The 26,724-nt window shown below is 41.7% G+C and overlaps 1 protein-coding gene across 1 annotated transcript in view; it reads right to left on the minus strand.

Moving 5' to 3' along the window:
* The window catches only part of FREM3 (FRAS1 related extracellular matrix 3), a 70,198-nt gene extending 58,614 nt beyond the window's left edge, over nucleotides 1-11,584 (minus strand). The window contains exons 1-2 of the mRNA XM_055798004.1: nucleotides 6,490-11,584; nucleotides 4,964-5,053 (exon numbers count right to left, since the gene is read on the minus strand). Of these exons, the coding sequence (XP_055653979.1) occupies nucleotides 4,964-5,053; nucleotides 6,490-11,584 (5,185 nt within the window). The remainder of the gene's footprint in view (nucleotides 1-4,963; nucleotides 5,054-6,489) is intronic.
* Nucleotides 11,585-26,724: the final 15,140 nt, after the last annotated feature.

Consider the following 26,724-nt stretch of genomic DNA (forward strand, 5'->3'; position numbering starts at 1 on the left):
AGGTCTGCAAACTATTTTCAGTTTTGTGGATGTGAAGAGAGATGAACAAAACCTGCCTACTAAAAAGGAGGATTACTTATCAAGAGGATGGTACTCTGACTTATGTATGGTAACACAAAGTTGATTTGTAAAATCATTAGTAAAATTAGAGGAAATATTACCTACATATAAGAGTAGATAAATATAGTCTAGATAATTGTGCTAGATAAATATTGTCACTAACATGCACAAACCTCACCAGTTTTTAAGTTGGACCAGTAACTACATTCTGCCAGTTTAGGTGATCAAATTCAAACCAAGGATTGCTAACAAGCTGCCGGAACTGCCATGTTTCAGTTTGTGTTATACATGGAAACACCACCATTTAATTCTGCAGAGATTAATTTTTCACTTCCACGTTGTGCATTAGCAAAGATACCTACTCTTAAGCAAGTAGGTATCATTACATTTCTAGATTTTAGAAGAAAATACATGACTTGCTAGAATATTGTATTAGAATCTGCAAGAACTGTGTAGCCCACAGAATTACAAAAGACTGCTTTCTTGTACCTTCTCAGGTGCCAGCTTCAATCAAAACCCTGAAAGGCTATTCAGAATTAAAAAGCTATACTCCTTGCCTAGAAAAACATTAACAAGCTTAAAGATAAAAGGCTCCTTATACCAGCCTCAGGGAAGCCTGGATCAGCCCCTGGATCGACTCCCTGGCTGAACAGTCTAAGTCTTCGGAAAGCAAAAGCCAAGAAAAGGGGTGGAAACATCGCATACTACCAGTAAACTGTTAGATTTTCCTTAGGGTTTTCACCCAACCACACCTCCCTCATGCAATTTATTTGCAGTAGCACCAACCAAATATGGGTGAGAAAGCCTCTGAGTGAAGTCCCAGGCCAACTAGAATTAATAGCAAAACACCCGCTAACTTTATAGGGTCAAATATTCACCCTGCAGACCTGGGAGCACGTTGAACAAAATGCACAGAACAAATTCACACTTCAGATAATATTCTAACCTTTCATTTCTACAGAGCTATTTTTTAGTGGCTTTTCTTTAACATTTTGTGGATTGCAAACACTCTTTAGTGCATTTTGGTAGGATTCCTTTATCCATAGGGAATTCTAAATTTTAAAATTACATTCCACTCAAGGTTTGAAAGAAGCCTGAAGTAGTCCCACAAAGTTCACACGAGCAAAACATTGTAGCTTGCAGTATCAGCAAGTTCTCATTACTCTTTTGGCAGTAGCAATTGAAAACAAGGTCCAAAGGGCAGCCAATGACAGGAGTGTCAAAAGGTTAAGTGTACTAAAAAACTACAAAATAAAAACTTGCACTCTACAGGTAAATAAAGAGTTACTTACTCACACAAAATATCACTGAACATAAACCAGAGGGAGAGGCATTGGACTAACCAAGTCTAACTAAGCTGATCTTTACATAAAAATCACCAAGGAAAAATAACAAATGCTTCCACAATCAAATATGGTGAAGTCAAAAGTAACTACTCTAGGTTTACCACATGTCATTGCTCCATTACATATTTTTGAACAAACTTAACATTACACTACCTGTATGCTCACTCCAGGAATAAATCATTAAAACCAGCCAAACCCTACCTACTTCGTATTCAACTTGTACCAACATTTGTCCTGTGAAATGAACTGCAGGCTCAACACCGAATACTCACAAACCAGAGCTGCCAGAGAGCACCATAAATTAGTAGGTTAAAATTCTAGTACTTCTGCCCAAACGTCCAGTTTAATGGCAGGAATGGGAACAGTTTCCTCAAGTTAAAGGGATCGACTTTTCTGAAAGCTGCCAGCCATTCTTTCTTACACATTTCACTGATAAAGGCTTCCCAGCAGCTCTCTTAAATAACAAAACAGGTACTTATCCATATAAAAGAACTAAAGGTATCTTTCCTACCCTCAGGTTAGACAAAATACTGTTATTCAAAAGATATACTCTCCCGTTAAAGGTTGAAACTTCTGTCTGGAGAAACCCGATTGTGTTTGTGCAAGGGAAGTGAAGAGACAGAAAAATACATGCATTTTGTCCTCACATTCGATACCCACACACGTTTCATCGCTCAGTTTCCTTTGTACTGATGCAAATTAAATGCTTTCAAGAGGACTTTAGAAGCTAGAACATAAACCCGTGGAAAATAGGCATTTTCCTAAGTGTTGCTGAAACAGTTGCAAACTGTACTAAAGCAGCGTACATTCTCTTCCCCTGCTAGGCCTTTGGGTATTTTTTTCCCAGTTGTACAAGAGCTATTACAGTTGTGCCTTCCTTCAGGCACTCCCTTGGGACGTAAATGCCCCTGAGAGAATATATTTAATGTATTTCTAAGCACCAAAGCCATTGAAAGACTAATCCAGATAGAATTTCTTTTAGAAGTATTTCTTTGTGCTATCGTAGTAATGACAGCATTGACTTTTCAACCTTCTTTCCCACACCAAACAAGTTCTAAGTGAATTTCCAGGTGCTGCTTGCCTAGCAAACCTTCCTGTAGCCATGTACTCTTCCTGTAGTTGTGCCAGTCACATAAGTATACAACAACCCCGCAGCCAGTACATACTTTCATTATAGGGATAGCTGCACACGTTTATTGCCACAGCTTTTCTTACTCTGTTGATATCTGCAATATGTATGATATATGCAATAATGATGAAGTAATCTAGCTGAAAGAATCACTCCATTTAGCAGAGTCTAAAAGCACTGTTAATGAAAACATCTAGTAACCGACTCTTTTTAAATCCCTGGGCATATAAGGAATAAGAATTACCATCTGCTTAGTCACACAATTCCTTTTTACCCATTATTTCTCATCATTATTAGATTAGCCCACTTAGTCATGCCACAAAGATTTGTATATTGATCAAGTGACAGCAAAATAACACATAAGAAACACTGGCAGCAGTTCATGACACCTCCTCCTCTGTGCTAAGCGAAACATAAGCAAAAATAGACAAAGCAAGCACCTCCAACCTTTCTTAAATTAATAACCCCATTTGACTTCAACTGCATCAGTTGCACATTACTTCAAAAAGAGCTGGAAAACAATTGGCTTGTGAAATCTAGCTGCTCTTTTCCATCCTCCTGAGCTGGCCAATGTTCAACCTTTTTCTTTCAGCATAACCAGAGGAAGCACAAACCTAAAGCCATTTTCAGACTGTCATAGCTTTGTCTCCCAGTTACTCTACAGGCTCCTAAAAGAGAAGATCTTTCCAGCTGTAAAGCTGCCAAGAATACAAAGTGCCAGCCATGGGGAACGGGTTGGTGCATTTTTGCTTATGAAACAGGTCTTCCAGTTACCTGAAGCCCTGTGTCACAACAGCTGAATGAAATGATTCACGTACCTAAACCTTAACTAGAAAGGAAATAATTTCCTTCAAGCTATGAATACTATGCACATTCTCAGCTGCCTACTATTCCACCTTAACTTGTAAACGTAAGAAACTTGCCCCTGACAGGATCCCAATGAACCAGAAGTGTGGTTGATCTAGTATTAAAAATGTTTTTCATGTCCCTTAAGCTACATAATCTTTCATACATGAGCAAAGTGACAATACCAAATCACCAGTTCCAAACATTCAATTACTTTGTGGACAACTGAAAATAAACAAGTAACATTTCTATTTCTTCGTTTTGCTAACCGACACCCTCAGTGCACTGCCTCAAAACAGTAAGTGTTGCCCTACAGATGTGATAAAGAAAACACTGGAAGTCATATCCAAGGTGCTCACATTCATCTTAAAGTCATAAAACGAATAAGTTCATCTCAGCTCATCAAAATGTCTCAATGAACCACAGTATGAGACAGTTCTTAATCCAAAACAGAACGCTTATTTCTCAGACACATACTAATTTGTGGGTAGGTTGGTTTATAGCAAATGGTGGGCATAAAACTACAATGATTTATACCACTACAAGAACAAACCCAGACTGATTATAGATAGAAAGTAATAACTGCTTTTCAAGAGACCAAGATATATGTTTTCTGGTTTGCAATAATTAGAACAGGAAGCCCTAGCGAACCCAAAGCAGCTACTGTTTTACAGTGACTTCCTCATAACTATTAATGTGGATTTCTTTTTATTGAGTCTGCCAATTCTGGACAAAATATTATAATAGTGTTTCAGACTTATTTTGAGGCCCATTAGGAAATACTCACAAATTTTCTATCAAATGCTGTATTATAATGCTATTCTGACACGTTCTATGCACTCAGGAGTACACCAGCCTAGTCAGGAAGTTTACAGATATTATTGTGAAGGCAGATCCTTACACAGAAGTAATTTAACTAAATTGCATACTTATTTTACGAGTCTTCCTCTCTGTCTTTAATTAAAGAGGAACTTGTGTAAAATTTTGATGAATTCTCAGTGAACTGAATTAATGTGGACGATTAGGGAAAAATATTGCAACCTACAGGAAAAAGACAATACACAAACAGAACAAAACAGATTTTAAAACAAGTGTCATCAAAGGAATATGCAAAAAAATGCAACATACACACATCAGTTGATATAAATAATCACCGGTCCACTGAAGCCTTTGAAACAATCTATGCAAAACAAGGATGTGTGTCTGTATAAGTAAGAGCAAAATGGACTGAACCAGCCTATCTTGTCATTTCACAGGCTCAACTGAACTTCCCATATTTACCAAAGGTTAGCATTAATTTTCTCTTTCGAATCGGTAGTTGGCCATGATTCCAAACCCATCCATGTTCCAGTATTGAGACAACAGTATATCTCACTAAGAGTTCACATCTTACCACGCAGTTTGCATTAATTGTGACTTACACGTTAAAATGAATAAAATAACCTGATTTGTGTTCCTGTGTGTTCATGGCACTTTAGCATATTACTTATAAAGAAATAATAGATGACATGTTTATTTAATGTGAACAATCTTCCAGACGGTGTAATTCTATGATATGTATAATTAAGCATCTTAATCTTACCATTGTCTTCAATAGAGAAATAGAAGATGTCACTGGTAGCATTATCACCTTCCTTCAGGATGTAGCTGATCTTCATTTCATCAATATCAGCTAAGGAAAGAGTATACTAAATAAATCATCATAGGATTTTACTACAGAATATAGGACATTTCATTATACCTTTACTATTTGATTACGTACTAGTAAGTTGGCTAATTTGTGGATAAAGTATTTCAGCTACCAAACTTGTATAATGTGGCATGGCTTCTTATGCTGGTCTATACTCAGCAACACAACATAAATTTAGTTATTAGCTCAAAGAACAATGGCAAAAAGACAGCGAGATGCAGTTTTACCATAAATATTTATTTTTAAATACTAAATCAAATCCTTGTTTCGGCACATAAGGATGAATTACTTTGCTATAACTAAATTGAATCTATTGGGAGTAAAGGTCTGCCAATTTTTTGAAGATCAATTTACTTCAATCAATTTTTTAAGCTTTGCTATGACACACAAAACTGTTGCATATACATTAAGAATGAATATGAGAATGTATTAAACAAATCACAAATAGGCCTAAAAAAGCCAATAAAATTTGGGTTTGATATTCCTAGCGAATAGGGGTAAACCATCAGGCAAAAGAAAAGTAAATGGGCACATAAAAATAATGGAGACCTCTAATCCTATTACAGTATCTAACGAGAATTTTGGTAAATGGTTTCCCCCCTCCTGATAGTCAAAGCACACTGGAGGTAGGCAAAGCCTAGGCTGAAAGTTTCTTTGTGAAAGCTTTCAACATTCTATTCCATCCAGGACAGATGAATGACAGTCCTAAATCCAGCAAAGTCCGTAAGATTGGCTGGAGCACAGGGGCATATTTATAGAGACGCTGGGTGCTGTCACTGTCGCACCATTCTCTGAGGTTCTTCCCTCTGCACAGGTTTGGTGGAGCGGAGCTGACCTGAAGGAGGCCTCCCTACCTGCTGAGCTTTCTCTGTGGAACAGAATCACACAAAATGTCACCCAAGCTACTGAGGCTATACTGAGTGTTCCCAGTATAGCCCCAGTAGGTTTGAGGTTTTTTTAATCTAGTGATATGCAGAAACGTTAAGCACCTTTCTAAATGATTTTCTCTGAAGACAACCGTGATTTTTGAGCCTAGGATTAATTTCCAGGCAGGCAAACAGGTATAACAGTCTTCAAAAAGAAACATGTGGGATTTGCAAATCACCATTTCAGGTTTTATCCCATCTCTTTAGGAGCAGTACCATGCTACGTACACAGTAAGATGTACATTTAACATGCAGTAGAAAACACATTAATGCATGCACATACAACACAGAAATTTTCTATCGTGTCTTCATAAGTAAAACAAATCTTCATTTCTAAAATGCATATAATATAATTCTGATCATTTGCACACACTTCATAGTTTAGAAGCCATTACTTTCTAAATCCTTGAAACAAAGATTCAAATAATATAACACAAAATAACAGCTCTTTGAGCCCAATATTTATAAGCAAATACAACGATTAGCACCAACCTTGTATAAATGTTCTAATGCTCTCATTTCCAAGGGCAGTATTAATGAGGAAGCCATGCTCCGGCCCATCTGTTATTTTGTATTTCAACAGCTTGTGTGGGCTGTCTCGATCCTCTGCCTTTAGTGCTTTACTAGTGATGAGGAAGCCTAGATGCCCAGCTGGAAGTCTTCTCAGAGTAGGGGCGCCCTTGTTCACCACTAACTGTGGCACTCTGTTGTCCAGTGAAGTGACCTGAATCCTCATCATCTGGGATTGATGGATCTCCTTGCTAGTGTCAGGGAAAACATAGAAGTTTGTGTGGGTCCCATCGGTCACAGAGAAGGAGAAACTATCCTGGCTGGTTTCTGTACCATCATGTCTGTAGCTGATAAGATTCTCATTCAAGTCTTGTTTGGTGAAGCTGGTAACTGGGTAGCTGCTGTTGTACAAAATCTGGCCATGCACTGGAACCTGAGTGACCCTGAATAGGAGTAAATGGTCAGGTGTATCCCCATCTTCCACAGTCAGCTCAAAAGGGGTGATCAGCCTGGTCCCCCCTTCCTCAACAACCAGGTCACCAATAGTTAAAATTGGTTTTTTATTGTCCACGTCTGTGATGAAGACCCTGAAAGTACGGAAGACCCGGTTATATCCATCTGTCACTTCAAACTCAAAACTGTCCATCTTCACCTCATCCTGTGCAGTGTGAATGTAGTAAATCTTGTTGCCAGCAAGTTGGAGTTGAGTAAAGGAAACAACTGGTACTCCAGGACTGTCTGAATTCTCTAGGTGGCCCCAGGTTGGCGACCGGGTGACACTGAAACACAAATTTTCATCAGGACTGTTAACATCACTTGTGCTAAGCAGATCAGTTGTGAGTGTCACTTTTCCACCTTCTTTCAGAGTTACACCCTTGTTGATCACCTCAGGGAAGACCATATCAGTGCTGCCGATGGTAATATAGAAGTACCTGTCTATCAAGGCATTAATACCATCAGTAACATCGAATTTAATCAGATCACGCACTCCATGTAGGCCAGTATGAACATAGCGGATAAAACCCTGGTCTAAATCATGTTGGGTGAAGTTTGTGCCTTGTGTAATGTTGAACAGCACTTCCTCTTGTCTGTTCAGATGCTGTAAGAAACCCTGCACAGGTGCCAAACGGATGATATAGACAAGACTCTTGTCCTCTGAATCAGTATCTGTGGCTTTAAGGTTTTGACTAGAGATGACCTTTGACTTGCCAATCTCTACTTCCAGACCACTGTTGATTGCCATCCTGGGGGTCTCATCATCTACCAAGATCACCATAATTGGTACATTCTGCTCCACTGTGTGGTGTCCATCAGTCAGCTGAATTTGGAAACTGTCTTCTTTCATCTCCGAGTCGTCATGTTCATACACAATGCTGGAAGTCTCCTGGATCTCCTCCAGGGTGAAGCTGTGAACAGGCACACTGCCTGTGGATAGCTGCTGCACAATCTGCCCGTGCTTAGGAGGGACAGCAATAACAAAATGCAGGTCATCTGGAGGCACATCTGCATCGGCTCCGTTGAGGATGGGGGTGTCAATCACCAGGCTCATCCCTTCAAGCACCATGAATTCACGCACAAGCAGCTGCGGCTTTTCATCATTGGTGGGGATGACAACAATGGGAAAGAACTGGTGAGGTGAGAAGTTAACACCGTCAGAGCACTGGAAAGTGAACCTATCCTCCACAGGCTCCACGCCCTTGTGGATGCTCTGCACGTAGTTGACATGGCCCAGACGAACATCTTTGATGGAAAAAGCACTGATGGCAGTACCGGCTCTAGACTTCTCAGACCCTGGGGCTGGAGAGACGTTCTCCAAATATCCTGAAGTGGGCTGAACTGTGACAATGCACAAGATGTCATCTCTGGGAGTATCTATGTCCTCCACATCCAGCTGTTCCAGAGTTAGAGTACTCTTCCCTCCCTCGAGGACGCTGAGCGGCTCTGCTGCAACCATCACTTCAGGTGCAATGCTGTCCACCGGCAATATAGTTACAGCCACACGCACCCTTTGTAGAGCACTGCCTCCCACCACCCATTCACTGGAGAGGTCAGAAATGGCGAGATTGAAGGAATCGTACCTCTTTTTCAAGCCAATCTCTCCACTGGTGTGAGCATAGACTACTACTCCACTGATGAGGTCATGCTGGGTAAACTTTCCTGATCGTACTCCATCCACGAGGATGTCACCCAGCTTGGGTGGATCCTGCACAATGAAGGTCAGCACCAAATCATCTGTATCCTCGTCTGTACCCTGGATAAGCGACATAGTAATTTCAGTAGCACCATTTTCCAGGACATCAATGGCTGCTCCCACTTGCCTGTGACCACCAGGGAGAGTGATACTTGGGTTTTCATCATCCACAGGCTGCACAGTAATCTTGACTGTGATTGGCACATGGTGGACACCATCACTCACTTCCAACTGATAAGAATCACTGCCAAACTCATCACCACTGTGCTTGTAGGAGATGTGCCCGCCAGCAATATCATCTAGCAGGAAAGATTCCCCTTGCACCATCAAGCCCTCCTCCCGATAACGGAGATGGCCATGGTCTGGAGCTTGAGTTACAGTGAAGACAATCCGGTCTGCAGATGTGTCCTCATCTGTAGCATCCAGTTGATTTCTGGTGAGAAGGAAGCTGTTTCCCTCAAGCACGGTGAAGCCTGTATTGGTGATCTGAGGTGGCTGGTTGTCCACTGGCCGCAGGAAGAGAGTAAAGGTACCTTGTAGAGAATTGCCAGCTGAGTCCTCTACACGGAACGTGAACTGAACCACCCGTGGTGTGATTCCCAAGTCCTGAGCCGGAGGTCGATACGCCACCTTGTGGTGGTTGACCTGAGCTTGGGTGAAACGCGTAATCGATATCTCGGGACTGTCAGCCAACACAATCTCTCCAGTGACCACAGAGTGGTTCTCATCTGTGTCGGTTGGAGGTGTCAGTAAAGTGTACTTCAGCTCCCTGTCATCTGTATCCAGGTCAGTGTACCGTAAATAGTGCTTCTTAAAGACAGTCAGCTGGTATTCCTGCACAGTCATCTGCAGGCTAGTACCCGGGTACAGTGCAGGTGGCAAGTTATCTACTGGTTGGACTTTGACAGTGAATACGTGTTCCCCTGATGTGTTAGGGGGGTTGTTGTCATCCTGCAGCTGGAATACAATGTGGCCTATCACTGGGCTGGTGCTGTGAGCTCCTGTGTGTCTGAAGAACAGCCTCCCATCCAGGATGTCCTGCTGCAGCCACTCGTTCACCACCCTCTCGTACACGTGTTCATCCTCCACAAAGTGCCAGGGGGAGGAAGAGGAATCATTCTCCAACCCTGGTTCACTTCCTTTGCTCTCATAAGATGCTGGTTGCTCTGCCTGACGCAGCAGCAGCTCACCAAAGTGGTAGGCGTGTAGCAGGGACACTGCAGAGTCCCCAGCTAGGACAAATCGGATAGCAGTATCATCAGAGTCAACATCTGTGGCACTGAGGACAAAAGGTGAGATCTGGACAGTCTGGTGCTCACTCAGCACCAGCCCTGTATTTGCATTCAGCAGCGGTGGCTGATCATCATCAGGAGCAATGGTGATGGGGTACAGAAACTCAACCTGGTGCTGCCCATCTGCCATGTGGAAAACAATGTTATCACTGTAGCTGTGCTCGCTGCCATCGTGCTGGTAAATCACCTGCCCTGCTGCTAGCTCTGCAGCAGTGAAGTACTTGCGACCGGGCGGTACACCCAGTACCTTGAGCTTCCCATACTGTAGGCCCCGTATGACCCAGACCTTCACCTCTTTCAGGTTGTCCTCATCACTGATCTCCAAGTTACCAGACAGGGGTCGTGACTGGCCCTCAAACAGCATTAACTGCGGGCCAGCCACGCGACTGAAAGTGGCCACAGGGGCCAACGTGTTCATGGGCTTCACCAGGATCAAGAAAGCAAAAGGATCTGAGGAGGCACCATCAGAGTCCAGCACTTCTATTTCCACCTGGAAAAGCCTCTCCTGGTCTGAGTCCAGGGTAGGGGGCTGGTAGGCAATCTTCAACTCCCTCACCTCCTGCTGCGAGAAGGAAACGAGGGGGTGTCGGGGGTCATCGGTGCTGAGCAGGAAGCCTTGCTGCCGTGGGTCACTGGGCCAGACAGAGGTGAGGTTGAAGATAAGGAAGTCCGGGGGCGTCTCCAGGTCCTCAGCAGCCAACATGTCCAGGGTGAGGGCTGTGAGCGCAAACTGGTCCACCTCCATCATAAGCAGCGCCAGGAAGCTGGGCTTGGGCGGCTTGTTGTCGGCCCCTTCGTGGATCCGCACCAGCACCTGGAAGTATTCCCGCTGCTCCGGGCCGGCAGCAGGCTGCACGGACACCCGCGCCGGGATGCAGTCCCGGCCGGGGGAGGCGGTGGCCGCCGTGTGCTGGTAGCGCATCCCCGCTCGCAGCACGGCGGAGCAGCCGCCGCTGTAGCCAGGGGGCAGGGGCCGCCCCTCGGCGTCCAGCAGCCGCCCGTAGGCGGGAAGGGGGGCGGCGCCGGCGACCTCGGGGGGCAGCAGGGTGAGGCGGCAGCGCCGGCCGGGCTCGCCCTCAGGGAAGCCCAGCACCTTGTCATCCAGGGGAGCGCTGAGCCCCCGCAGCTTCTCCACGGGCAGGGGCAGGTTGCGGCTGAGCAGGCGCAGCTGCTGGAAGAGAACCTCCACCTCCAGCGTGAAGGGCACGACAAGGGTCCGGCGGGGCGAGTCGTAACGGAGCTGGAGGCGCAGGCGATACCGGCTGGGGCTGCGGGCCCCGAAGTGGGTGTACGTGACCTGCCCGCGGGCGAAGGCGCAGGGGAAGCGCGGGGGATGCAGGGCGCCGGCAGGCTGCGGGCCCGGCCCGCTCCCCAGGACCGCCACGGCACACCTGTCCCCCGGCCGCACCCGCAGCACCAGCTCCGCCGCCGGGTCCAGCGACACGGAGCGGCCGAGGGGGACGCGCAGCCCCCGCTGGGAGACCAGGATACCAGAGGCTTCGTGCTCCGGCGGGGGCTCCCCCGCCCCCTGCGCGCTCAGGAGCCCGAGCAGCAGCAGCGCCGCGGCAGGACCCCCCCGGGGCGCCCCGGCCATGGCCCGGCTGCTGCGGAGCGCCCTGCGCTCTGCGCCGGCCCCCGCCCCGCCGTGGCTACTGATGGGCCGGGGCGGGGGCGCCGCCCGAGGGCTGGGGGGCGGAGAAGGGCCCTCCCCCAGCGCTGCGGCGGGGGTGCGGGCGCCCCTAGGCGAGCTGCGCGCTGGGGCGGCGGAAAGCCCGAGCGACCCGCGCACCCAGATTGGTGCGCCCGCCCCCGGACCCCTTGCGGCGCGGGCACGGCCGCAGCCCCGCTCCCTCGGTCGCTGCGACGGCGAGCGGGTGCGGAGCGGTTAAGGGCGGCAAACAAGGAGCGGCAGGTGCGGCAGGAGAGCGGGAGCGAGCAGGTCAGGAGACGCAAGCAGAGGCAGAGGGGAGCAGGCACCGAAGGCGGCCAGCAGCAGCCACGGGGCTCGCCTCGCTGCCGCGGCAGAGGAGCCCCCCGAGCCCCTGCCGGTGCCTGCCCACCAGCGGCTCTCCAGCTGAAAACCACAAATACCAGTTTTCTCTCAAAGGGGAGGCGAACTCAGCGCGGAGAGGGGCAGATGCACAATTTCAAAGCCAACACGACCATCCCTTCGTGTTCCAAGGGGCTAGTGATATTTCATCATTTCTTACAGACGCAGGAGGTTTCCTCCCTTCACCCCCAAACCTGGCATACAGCTCATGCGATGTGCGGACAGCGGGGGGGGGGGGGGGGGGGGGAGGAAATCAGCAAAACTGTGCTGACTTTAGGGTGCTTACTTACTGCTAAGCAATTTCTCACGGCTCCAGAAAGGAAAGCAGCCTATGCGCTTTCCACTTTGCTTGGGACCTTTCCTATTAGCTTCACTTGCAGGTGCTCAGTCCTTGCTCAGGCTACTGCATTTTAAAAAAAAACAAACCCAAGGTTTCCCTTAGAATTACTACTGCCCTTTTTAGTATTTTTGGATATTTAGCCTACTACTTCATTAAAGGAACAAGTTGGTTATTTACTGCTTATGGTTTTCTTCCAAATTCTTCAGAAAAATATCAGCACCTTACCAAGTTCCACTGTGCATGAAGATCAATTGCTTACCTGCTCAACTACCATAAAATAGGACTGGGCTTTTCTTTCTTATGTGTTTTGCTTGTGTTCTGGTATCTTTATTAATATCAGCACATATCTGAAAATAAAGTGCATAGGGAAACCAAATATACTTCTCTGGTTTGGTACAAGGTTTATACAATCATATGCTATTAGTTTATCAATGGCTGTTTTAAGCAAAAAGATGACTTTCTGGTATGTAAGTTTCCACGTACACTAGAAAGCAGTTCTGTACTCTGTGAAAGTGCTGTCTGGATGACGACTGAACCCCTGGTGTGGTTGACACTAACAAACTTTTACTGGGACTTTCAGGAACCTAAATGTGGTTCCTGAAGCCAACAGGACATTTCTGGGCAAATAGAATTGGACTAATTAGTAACAAAACCACTGCTGAATAATAACTTACAGATGGAAAGGGATTTTTTTTTCTTGATATGTTCAAAGTCATTATGCCAAGTTCTGCTCTTTGGTAGAACTGTGTAACCAATAACTGAAGTTACCCACTGAAACCTGTGTGTACATCTACATATATATAAAAGCATGCAAAGTTCACACAATTTGCATTTTTGCAATCCTTAATCAAATCTAGGCATTCTATAAGGAACAGTGCCACTACACAAGGTCTGTGTGAAACTCAAAGACTGTATGCCATTTCCATCAAGTTTCCTGGCAGGTAAGAAAATTTCCCTTTAAAATAAGTGGCATGAGGTATGTGTTCAATTACAATTTTTATCTCAAGAATGTGTTGGGCAGGAAAAATTGAGAAATTGGTTTCCCATGTACTTGTGTTCAACCTGCTTCTATCTTTCAGTTTGTTATGAGGCAGTATGATTTACCATAAATATGAGTGTACACCAGAAAAAAGTAGATTTATTATGAAGTTATGGAAACCTGACATTAAAGTGTTGACCAGCTAAATCCAAACCACATGCAATGGTTCTGACTGCCTTAGTCATACCTATTCTTGACCACGCACAGTACAAGAATTGTTTTTTTTTCTGTTTTGTTAGCTTTCGAAATAGTTGCATCTTTCTTATGTCACTGAAGCCCAGTGCTATAAGCATGTAGCCATAGGTGCTCATAGTGCATGTTAAAAATGGTGGAAATGTTTTCAAATATATTTGCAAAAAAGGAGCTTGTTTTCCCAGCTCTTAGGACTCAATTCCAAGCCCTCTTAAGTCCTGCAATTCCCTTTCAGTTGTTGCTGATGGGCTTTGGATGAATGTTAGTTATACAAGATATTTAGAATCAAGTTCAAACAACTGTTAAACATAAGTTTTACTTGCTCAGGTAGCTTCGTTGTGCCTCAAACATAGCCAAGTGGCTTCCTTCCTAAAGTCATATTCCAGTGGAAACCCCCCCCCAGCTCCATATTCCAATATTAAAGCAAGTTATGACTAATGGTAGAGATCAGGCAGTCAATAAAACACAGATGCTTGATATCAGTGAAAGATTCTAGAGATCTTGATTTATCACCATGTTAGTCCAGTGTTATGGTAGCGTAACTACAACTAAAAACTGGAAAGTTGCCAGTTTTTCCTCTATGTCCTACATACCTTTTTTTTAATACTCCTGATTCCAGATTAGACTCAAGAACATTTCTACTCTACATTCACATAAGAGCATAAGGCATTCATAGCTAGAAGACAGTCCAAACCTTGGTGCAGCACAACATACACAACTAGGTCCTCAAGTTGTGTCATTTAAAAATAATAAAAATATATATATATAGTTGCTTAGAGGGTTCATTAAGCTGGAAAAGAAAGTCTCCACCTGTTCCATTAAATATCTTAGTTTAAGTGGCAAACTGCTTTTTTTTAAAAAAAAAGTGAAGTTAAGGAAATCCTTGCAAGTGTTCCCTTCTGAATCAAAACTTTTCATAAAAATCACACAACTATAATTTCTTTTGGATGCACAAGCACTAATGCACATTAACCTCTAGTAGTCAAGTAGTTGAGCCAATCTGACAGTTCACTGTGGCAACTGTGTTGTGTTGGGCGTTAAGATCTCAGAACCAATTACCATGGAAATTATGACCCGCAGCCCGTAACAGCAGACAGACTTTCCACAGAACTAGACTTAGACTAACTAAGATCCTTTTTCACAGCCACACAAATATGTTTAAAATTGCAACCAGAAAGACGTTTAAGTGAATATTTGCTACGTAACTGATGTGTGAGCACTGTAAAAACAGACAGTATGTCTTCCAAAAACTTTTTCTGATGGTTAGGTTATTTCTCATGCTTAATAGTGAGCATGATAAGCAAGCCGGAACAAGCATCAGTTAAATGTGTGGAAATATACAGAGACACAACAATAGGTTGATATTTTTGCTTACCTTGGAGTTTGTTGCCTAGTTGCCTCTGAATTCACTATTAGTTGTATGGCTCCAGCTTATTCCAGTTTAAGCTGCTGGTCTTACTCTCTGGACCCTTCGGTGCTTCAGAACAGTCCTTTTCATCTAGCTTGGTTTCAAGTTTTCAAAAAAAAAAAAAAAAAAAAAATCAAGGGCATACTCAGCTACTAGCATTAGTCCATCTTTTTGTATATCTGACCTTGAAGTGAGGTAAGAGGACGTGTTTTCTTGGATTGATCTTGGACACACTAGTTGAAGGGAAAGAAGGTATTCAAATCTGAAAACATGAATGAATCTGAAAAAAAGTAAAGCATAAAAATAAATGATTTATTTATTTAACCTAATGAATATAACTGTTTTGCTTAGTGCGTAACATCATCTGCTTTTTCTTTTAATACATTTCATTTGTGAATGGCAGTATGAGATGCAGCAACGATCAAATTGGATATCCGTCCCCCACCCTGGAAGAAATGAGATTTTAATTCCATAGTAGTGTCAGACAAACACTGCTTTGCAAGGCTGAGCATACTAGTGCTAATTTCACTTAACAAGCTTTTGATAACAAGAAAAGTCAGCAGGGGCTCCCTTTAAAAAAAAATTCTGCTTTATGCAGATGAGATGCCCTGGCTTGGAAGTATCAAGACCTTGCTCCATATCTTATGGGAGCTTTTGCTGTGTAATCTACCTTTCTTCTGCCCATGCACCAAGTGTTAAACATCCATTTTCAGAGGCTGTGAGTAGTGCACCAACCCCTGGCACTGCACAGCCAGGGTTTCTGCATGCATACCGGCATTCATCTGCACACTACCTTTGAATTTCACACAGGGCTAACACTACACGTCTAAGTGGAATGCTAAGAACACCCTCAGTAAGTAAAAATCTACTTACAGCAGAGAAAGGAAAATTATTGCAAAAACCCTAACAAAGATCAAGTTAATTTGTACAGTGTTTAATTTGTATAGTTTTATTTTTCACTTGAAAAAAAAATAAAAATTCCACAACTGGTGATTCAGCAGATACTTAAAGTGTGTTTTGTTGTACTAGTGTAATGAAATCTCACTTTTTAAATAATTAGAAGAAAATAAAAGTACCCAAGAGGCTCTTTAAATAGCAATAGGAATAGCCTTAAGAGTAACATTTTCAAGTTAAAATCAGCCTTATATTGAGAGATACTGGAACCTTGCATACTCGTTCATTCTTTCCCCTCCCTATAAATCAACAAGGGTTTACTATAATGCTTGAGATAACAGTCCTTAGGTACGTTTATCTTCAAAGGAGGCCATTCACACTAAAGACTCCATATCCATGAGACACTTTTTTAACTTGATACTGCCAAGATGCAAGGGTATTTGCCAAGGCTGGCTTCCCCAAGTTTATTTCAAACAGGCAGGGTGTCATGGAATCAGAAAGGATCATTCATGCAACACCTGCAACCCCCCCATCAGCTGAAGTGCTGACTTACTTCACGTTAAAGCACAGGGCTCCTTACATTCTGATGAACAGATATTATAAATGAAAGCTAACAAATGCACTAATTAGAAGCTTTTGATGTAAAATTATTTTAGGGATAAATCACAGTGTTACTATGAGGACATAAGATATTTAAATCCACATGTAGATTAAGAGAGCTCCCTCTGAAGTTTGTTTAAATAAATTTATGAGTGGTCAATTATCACTTAGAACTGAGAATCTTCCAACTTTGTACAAAATCATACAAGGGCTTCATGATGTTCATATGAAAATTTTGTATATTATTGTAAAAATACCACTACTACTAAAGAACTTTGTAATTATTACAAAACAGTCACAAACATTATGATGAAGTTTCCGAAGCAGTGTATGACCAGCTAAAGCTTTATACATGTTTTCACTTGTATACCAACATAAAAAATATAAACACTAAGTAGTCCATCTATAATATTCCTTTCCTCATAGACAGGTTAGTTCTTAGTAAGATGTAATTAAAAAAAGAAACCAGGTAGCAATTTGAATACTATTCTGTCACTTTCAATATCAATTTTTAGAAAAGTCTATTCCATTTAAACAGGGTGAAAAACAATTCAGCTGCCACCCTCAGGACCTCTTTAGACCCTCTCCATCTTGCAGCTGTAGAGCACAAATGAAGCCCAGGAGCTCCCTGTGGAATGCTCCAATAGACATTTCATACAATAACTCTCCCCTATGACAAAGCCAGTGGCTACAGTGAGTTTGATTGACAAGGTGAAGCAATTGGGCAGTGACACATGCAAACATCAAGGAAGCTCCCCTGTGCACAAGGCTCCCAAACTCATGGCTTTGCTGTCCCTTTGCTAATTTGCAGTAGCGTTCTGGGGTACACAGACAAGGCTTGCAGTTACAGATTTTGAAAAGACTTTTTTTTTTTTTTTTTTTTTTTTTTTTTTACTTGCATAAAGAGTAGCATCAGATCCAAAGCGTTCTGCCCCACCAAAACAGTATATTCTACCACAAGGAGAGGGGAAAACAACAAGTCTACAGGCTCCAGGTACACCCTTGGGCAGTTCTACCCTGTCCGCCACAGAGACAGGTTCCGCAGACTAAAGGGGAAAGGCAGTCATCCAAAATCATGTGCTTCTGCACACATAACTGTTCTATCCTGTACAGCGAGCAGGAGCAGCATTTGCCTTTAAATGCATTCCCAGACTGCCCAATTAGTACAGGTATGTAACAACAAAACCGACCCTTCCTCTTCTCTCCAAGAAATTTAACATCTTACAGAGCTAACAATACTTGCCCCAGAACACAAAGCCAGAACTAGACAGCAGTATTGGGAGAGGCATGTTTTGAGCCAATGGGATTTCCCAATCAATTTATCATAATATTAAAACCAGATGAGCCTATCCAGTGACTACCCATGAAAATAAGATCAGGGATAAATTCTTTAACCTCACATAATAGTCCAGAGCAGAAACAGGTATTGCCTTACACCTCAATTAAGAGAAAGTAGTTAAGACCATGACCAAAGGCTATTTCATAAAAAATATGTTTTCTATAAATGTGATATTCTAAAAAGTTTACAATGTCCATCTTTTAAAACTGTATCTATATACAAACATAGTGAGATCCCAATGCTTATGTGCACCTTTGAAGAAGTATAGAAACAGAAAGTAGCCCTTTATTCTTATCACTCAAGTTTCAAAAACATTTCAGCGTACACACACTTCATTTGTGTTTGATTTCTGGTGACCAAGAAGCAACCCAGGCATGTTTACCAAGTGCATGGCACAGGTTTCCTTCACGCCATGGTGCAGGTGTTCCTCCTGTGACATTTCCTGATTCTGTAGAAGATACACAGACAAAATTTTGCCCAGGTAGGTCAGGTTGCTAATTTATCTAATAGTCTACTGCCTATAATTTTCCTTCAATCTTAAATAAGTAAATCCCAAACGATGCATTGGGTTCTTTGAAATGAATAGGCTAGTTCTTCTCTTCTCAATACCTCTTCATACTTTCTAGAATAACTAGGAAAAGGTCAACAAGGTTGTTCACATGAGCACTACCAACATCAGAGAGGATTACAGAATCAATAGCTGCCCTCTATGCTCAGGTAGACTAGCCAGCCTTTCAAGCAAGCAGCCCACAGTGCTCCAGGCAAAACCACTCTGACCAGAGAAATGGCTAGAAAGCTTTAACTCTTTCACACACAGAGGAGTTTCCTGTTCACCTGTGTGTGGAACAGATTAAAAAAAAATAAAAAGGCAGAGTAGACCAGGAGCACATTTGTATTCATCTTAAGAGGTTTATTTGAGAGGTGTGGGTTCCTCTAGCTGCTGCCCTAGCAGAAGAGAAACTATGCAATTTTAGAATGCATCTCACCACCTATGGAACTTGGTAGGTATGAAAATTAGACAAGAAATGAGGTCAAGGGAAGTTAAAGAAACCTTAAGCTAAAGCAAATGCCATGTATTTTACCACAATACAGAAACATGGCAGTAAATTACATCTGTTATTTATGGACATAATTATTTTTTTAATTCACATACAAAAAAGTTATAAGGTATTAATACATCTTTTTGGATTTTGTCACTGTAAATTCGATTCCACATGAAATGAAAGTGGCTGACATGCCAAATAATTTCTCTGTTATCATTGCTCTAATTCATTCTAAATCAGGATGGATTACATAAATTTGGTCTTCTGTGGTGATCTGGCCCATTTTATAAACTGATTTTATTTTCATCAAATCTGCAACCTAGTAACTTTACTACAAAGCCAGCAAAATTTTATTTAGATCCACTATTTAGCATAATAAAATTTGGTAACTTTTTTCACTGACAATTGTTAGAAGCTACTGCCACTCTGGAGACTTGCTCCCTGCATTTACAAAACCAAAAGCAGTTGGGCAGCTCCAAGAATTGGCCATTTCTCATATTTTAAGTGAGAAAATCGCATGGTTTTTTTTATAATATTTGATGGCTGATGGATTAAAAGAAGCCTAGTGGTTTAACCGCAGCTGGCAACTAAGCACCACACAGCCGTTCACTCACTCTGCCCCCACAGCAGGATGGGGGAATAGAATTGAAAGGGTAAAAATGAGAAAACCCATGGTTTAAGACAAGAACAGTTTAATAATTGAAATTAAATAAATTGTAATGAAAGGAAAAAAAAAAAGAGAGAAATAAAACCCAAGACAGACAAGTGATGCAAATGAAAAATGATTGCTCACTACCAACCAGATGATTCCCAGACAGTTCCCCAGCACTGGCCCCAGCCAGCTTTCCCCCTAGTTATATGCTGAGCATGCCATATGGCATGGAATATCCCTTCGGTCAGTGGGCATCAGCTGTTCCGGCTGTGTCCCCTCTCAGCTTCTTGTGCCCCCCCAGCCTCCTCACTGGTCACTGGTGGGGTGGGACGAGGAGCAGAAAAGCCCTTGACTCTGTGTAAGCGCTGCTCGGCAATAATGAGAACGTATCTGTATTATCAACACTATTTTCAGCACAAGTGTGAAACAGCCCCATACTCTCTACTGTGAAGAAAATTAACTCTACCCCAGCCAAAACCAGCGCAAGAACGTAACATATAGGAAAAGCAGCGGGATTGGTCAGAAGTCCTAGCAAACTGAAATCAAGTTAACCCCATTTTGTTTGTAAGAGCCACCATTTTCACCTTGTACTGTTATGTTTTAGTGCTGCTATTCTTTTCCTAAGCGGAAACCGAACTTAGGAATCTGAAATGAATCTGCCCCTGAAGATTCCCAAGCCCTATAGCAACTATTCAAATTATTTTGGTGAAGTAATATGGAAGCAGCTTACAGAAACGGAAACCAAAACTTCAATATTCTACAAGGAATGGACTTGAAGTTGCCCTGTATTTGTATCAACGTTTTTTCCCAGAGGTTTCTTTTCAACAACATACTGGGGATTTTTGGCATGTGATGTGCTGCTACAGTGATATGCCTGCTTAGGACCTATGGAACAAGACGGGTAGCATCTTATCTGCACCGTCTGCTCTGACAGAGTTATCAGAGGATCTAAGTTCAAATTCTAGCTGTTGTATGTTAAATATAAAGAGGATTTAGTTGGCTCCTAGTCAGTGATGCCATTCTGCTCTAGGGAGTCATATGCACACTCCAATGTTCAGGGGATCTGATCCATATCTTTCTCTGGGACAAAGATCCTTGTGTCCCTTAAAAAAATTAGAGCAGAAGTGCATTGCTAGATTACAGCAGTACTTTTCTGAAATTCCTGTTCTGTGAAGTGAGAAGTTGTTTCTACTTATTTAGCTTCCTTGTAAAGCAGAAAAATAAAAGTACTGTTGATGCTATTTGAAAAATAATTCCCTTTTTCACACCCCCCCCCGAAATACCTCGACCCATATGTAATCTTTAAAAGATTCTAGAATTAATCTTCTTCTTACTGCATTGTTTCTGTTTATGCTAAATGAGAATGTTATTCAGATTCACAGGACAAAAGAGACTGAAAGTAGGTGCTTGTAATATTACCAAGCTACTCAAAACAGCGCAGAGGAGCAGAGAACGAAAGCAATAAAACCACTTTTCAGGGTTTACATGTCATGTAAGTAAGTGTAGACCAGGGTTCACCTGGAGGTTTTGCTTGTTTTCTTCTTTGAGAAAAAGGTTCTTTTCCAAAGGAAAGCACTGATTTGACAGGAAAAAAAAAGAAAAAGAAAAAGCTTTTCAACACAGACAGCTACTTCCACAGTATGAAATGGATACTTATGATGCAGAGCACTCACTCAGCCAGTGGAACCAACTGACTCCAGACAGGACTCAGGGGACAGGTTCAAGCCTGGGCTCCAGGCAGCACAGCTACATGGGAGGATAGTGCCAAAAAGAAAATCTGTGGCATATGTCCCCCAGGCCGCCCGGGGCAAAAGGCAAAGTGGGTACTCGAACACAAGTCTCCCACAGCCTGAATTAATATCTAGGGCTAGACTAGATCAGGTGAATCCACCCTGCTCAGGTTACCCTTAGCACAGCATAACACATCTTATTAAGGCTTTTCCCCTTCTGACATCTCAGCATGCAGTTTCTTGCCTACTCTGGTCGCCACATTGCTGTAGAGAAACAGCAAGAGATTTTAAAATATTCACTTTTTCCATACCCCAACTTTAGGAAAATAGTTTATGACTTAAGCCTTTTAGAAGGCCAAACCTATAAAGTCTGCAAAAAAACATATACAGGATACATATTTGTTGACATGAATGTCCGCAGTAGGATATTCATGCAGTCTAATTAGCTGTTGCACTTGTCAAGGCGCACACGAAGTACAGGTCTTGCAAACATCACTAGAAAAATTCTGCTCAGTGACAGCACACACAGAAGAAATAACTAGTGCCGTGTCTTATTTTGTTTGCTTTTCCACACTGCCTCCCCAAGAAGGTCACCTTCACCTTTTAAGGAGTACACCTAAGTTCACACACACACACATGCTTCTTTTATACAATCATTCTTCTATTAAGAACTGACAGAATAGAAGTAAAGGCTAGGCAACTTTGTGAAAATGAAGACTATTCACAATAGATTAAACAAAGACAAGGTTAGAAAGGAAGGAATTTAAAAAAGGGAGAGAAAAGAGGGAGAGCGCTCTCCTATTGAAGCAAGAAACCTCTTTTAAGCAGTTTTGCTTTGGTGGGGGCACCGCCACTTATTGATCGAAGCATCACATATAAGACACTATGCGCAAAACTGTCAGAATTCTCCCATGATCTGCAACTACGCATGGAAAGCAAAAAGCTAAGTCCCCTGCTAAGGTAGAAGCAAATCTATCAACCTATCTCTCCAGTACTATATTGTTAGGTAGTCAATATGTAAGTAATTGACTATATATATAGTCAATATACATGTATTGACTATATATAGCAAGTGTAGTAATAAAACAGGAGATTAATTAGACACTACAGGCATTGTATGAGCCTCCCATAGCAGTCCTACTTTCTTTCAAGTCCTCTGTCCAAAAGTAGACACCATCAATAGAGCAATAATAACTTATATTTACCGGTAGTCCCTCCACAATGCATATATCTACACAGCACTACATTAAATCTAACTCTGATTGCCAGTTTGGTCTCCAAAAAAATAAAAGCATAAAGATAACACTCTTTTCAAGTGCTCCTGATTGATTGACTTTTAATATACTTCAGCAATACTCTTGAGGTTAGCATTTAGCAGTTTGGTTTACTATCATGGACGGTGTCATATTTCGTCTCTCCAAGATAAGTCTCAAATACACGTTCAGAGTCCAACGCCATGCAGAGGTAGCAATCACTTTTTTTCTGAACAACTGCTCCTCTTCCTAATATTGGAAAATCTCATGTTTGGGATTATTTTTAAGTTTGATAGTTTTATGGTCTGTAAGCTGACAGAAGTGCTTTATGTTGAATACATACATGGGGAAAACTGCACTGAAAGCTACCTCTAGATTTTTATATATCTTATCAGAACTCAGTGTAGAGTTGTAATTGTTCAACTTAAACTATAAAATATTAGAAAAGTCCAAGATAAACTGTTAAAGGATCATATTCTATTATCCTGCCACACTGTGTTGAAGCTGGTAAGTATCAGGAAATACAAAGCTCTAAATATCACATGAAAGTTTTCACGGTAGGAACTGCAGACGGTGTTTAAGAGCAAAGTGCTTCTCTGAGCTTTAGTAAAAGATCAGAAAGTCTGCTAGGCTAATATTAAAATCCTCATTAACACCACTTTGCAGCAGCAAAGGGTGTAATCTGATAACCAGGAAGTTCATAGGAGCTCCAGCAGCAACAAGAACACTTCTGTTCCAACTGGAGAGCTTATTTTAAGTCTGGAATACTTTTTCAAGGCTAACTGGTACAATTCAATGGAGGAGCTATGAAGTTTAAGATTAAGAGCATTCACCAATACAATACTTTACATTGCCAGTATAAACAGAAAGACAAATACCAACATAGCAAATACAACATAGTGAATTTAGAATAATCTAATAAGATTTGGCTCTTGACATTATTAGTGCTCTTTATTCTATACTACTGAGGTCTCCATTTATTGATTCCATACCTCAGTAAAAAATTGTTTAAGTACAATGTCAGACTGAAACAATCATCTTACATCTTCAGAAACCACTTCTTTGGATAGGGACAAGGAGTTTATGGACCATACTTGATAGCAACTTGCAAGGTCCACAGCACACCCCAGGGGCTCACAGGCAGCTTAAACACACATGAGCAACCAGGGGCTTAAGCGGAACTCTGGCTGTGCACAGGTACAGCAGCAAGCACAAGGTGTCTGATACATAAGCAAGGTTAACACAAATGGTAAGAGGCTCTCAGGAGGTATAAAGTAGTGTCACTGCACCAAACTGTAAATGAAAATATATTCTAAGTTGCTTGTAATTTAATGTTTCTCTCCTTTAGCCAGCCTCACACATTTTCAGGCACTCAGACCCAACCAACCAGTATTTATTTGTATAATCCTACAGTCACTATGGCCAATCAGAAGCAATTCCCCCACTTACACAATAAACAAAGTTTGGAAAAAAAAAGTTACAGCTTAAGTCTTTGAAAGCTGATGCTTTAATTTTTTTTTTAAATGGTCACATATAGTTGTAGGAATTTTAAAAAAAGTAATATACAAATTTAGTCACTATGACTACAAAACACAAACACTGCCTTAACCCTGATAATAGCTTAATCAGTAAGAATTAACAGCCATACTGATTTATTTGGTGATAGAGTCAGAATATGACTGCACTACTTTAAAATGCTGTGCGATGTCCAAATTTGCTTTAGATTCACCTGTTCATGTCACATGTCCTAGGGCACACAAAGAACTTCAGTGGTACCAACGCAGGAGACTGCTTCTCTCCCATCCACAAACAATACAACTAACTGTTGCAGAGAAGCAGTGAGCTTTTCCCAGGGTTAGAAATCAGACCTCTCGTGGTGTCCTCTAAGGGTTCAGTGCCTAGGAAGTTGCTGGTTTGTAGCACATGCCGAAAGAATACTCTGCACTGTGCCATTACCATGGCAGGTTTTAGCTAGGAACACAACAACAGCACAGTAGAAGCTCCAACTAAAACAAACTTGCCTTCTATATCAGAAAATAATCTAAGAAATGGAATGCTACAGAGCTTTTTCTTGTTCTCTTCCTTAATAAAAATAGCATTACATCATTTGTGCGCCCTAGTATTTCTCAATAGTCACAAACACTTTAGCTCGTCACATAATTTAAAAAGATAAAGAAAACACCCACCCTACACCAGAAGACAAACAAAACCTATTTGTAAGATGAAATAGAAGCTAAGCAAAGGGAAAAAAAATTAAGACTAATTTGAGATATATTCAGTTAGGTTATCAGTAAAACAAACCTCCCCAAGTTTAGAGGTGTACAAAAGCTGAGAAAAAAACTTACTGAAATCATTCAAGCCTATAGAAAAAAAAGCTGCCTACCTCTATAACTGGTAACAGACACTCGTTTTCACAGACTTGCCAGTGCTTTTTTAAAACTTCCACTCTCTGAAGTTAGCTTTGACTACCAGACACTTGACTCTGCACACTGCTGCTTTAGGTTCTGATTCTCCTGTCAGGTGATGCTCATCTGACTGACTGGCACCAGCCTTCATTTACACCTGGGGAAGGTGTTGCCCAATGCCCTGCAGCAGCTGAGATAAATGAAGTTATCATATACATTAAGCTGCCCTGTTGCTCTGAGTTTGCAAGACCACAGGGTAAAGAAGAAATTAAACAAGTTTTGGATCTAAATTATACAAGTTCTTTGGGGTAGGGTTTTTTTTGCCTTTTTTTTTTTTTTCTTTTTTTAAGAAAAGCTTATAGCTTTTGAGAGGAAGAGGCTTTACAGCAAAACCTGTAATTTGTAGGTTCTTTCAAGGCAGAAAGGGATGGTTTAGATCACAGAATAGTCACATTATCACAGAAATCCCACCACAAAGGGACTATTGTAGGTCTCCCATTACAAACAGTGAATTCCTTTATTTAAAAAAGCAATGTCCCCAACCGGTCTGAAGTAACTGCCTCTCAAAACTTCTTCTTTCTCCACCCTAATAGCACATTTGTAAACACTGAAGTAGGAAAGTAGTTCCATTTCAGGCTGCAGCGTGCATACAAGCTCTCATCATAGCTTATATTTACAAGCTAGTGGTTATTGTCTGTTTACAGCATTGAGTTACACAGCAGGTAGATAAGTTTATTAATGTGTTTATTATGTGCTTTCATAAGCCAAGGTGCAAGCTATTCTGACTTGGTTCCTCTAGCAATTATTTAAATCTTTGATCTGAACAACAACTTGTTATAACAAGTTATAATAACTGGTTATACAGCCAGAAGTTTTCATCTGAAGAATACCACTATATTATAGATGTATTTACATATTTCTAATTCTAACTACTTAACCTTAAAAGCATGGTAATGCCTATTATAAACAACAGTATGCCACAGTATGCCATTTTCTCAAAGCCTTTACATTCCCTGTTTTCTAAACTCTCCTTAAATTTAATGCTTCTTTTATTACCATAAATGTTAGCAACCTGCACTGCCAGTATCTGTACTTGCCATTATCAAAGCTACAAAAAGGTAAGATCATCTTTCTACTTTTGTTAGTTACTGTCTTGGTTATACATCCAAGATTTGCATTAACTTTCTTAATCACACTTGAAAACTCACACTGAGTTACGCTCTGGATCTGCTTGCCTTCCAGAATATGGACCTGAATTCTTTGATATCAAATGTATGTTTCATGGTCTTTCTCTCAGCAAAATACTAGAAATTGTAGCGTTCATAAGCCTGCCTCAGAGTGGAACCACACGCCTTTACAGTGAATACTACACACCCTTAGATTGATGTTATGATTTTCTAAAAGCTTTTCTTAAGTAGAAAAATTCTTTAAGTAGCACAGGGTTGTACATCATCTTTTGCATGTCTAGTATAATATGTGCCTCAATAGTTTATAAATCCTCAAATAGGTAGGATTTATAATTTCTTACAGTTTAATTTTTCTGAGAAGGCATGAAAAAAATGCAATTGGTCATGCTAAAAAAGCACCTAAAAGCACACACTAGTTCACATTTTCTTAAGGCACATACAAAACCAACAAGAGCATCAAAAGAGCTTGGAATTCCTACCTAACCTATTTTAGAAAACCAAGTCTACCACGATGTTCAGGGCAAAAGCCTATCATGCAATTTATGACATTTGGGTAGTAATAGGAGGCTTACAGGTGGCTATTGGCACTCCTTTGTTGGTTT

Source organism: Falco peregrinus, chromosome 2, assembly GCF_023634155.1.
Source record: "Falco peregrinus isolate bFalPer1 chromosome 2, bFalPer1.pri, whole genome shotgun sequence".
Lineage (NCBI taxonomy): Eukaryota > Metazoa > Chordata > Aves > Falconiformes > Falconidae > Falco > Falco peregrinus.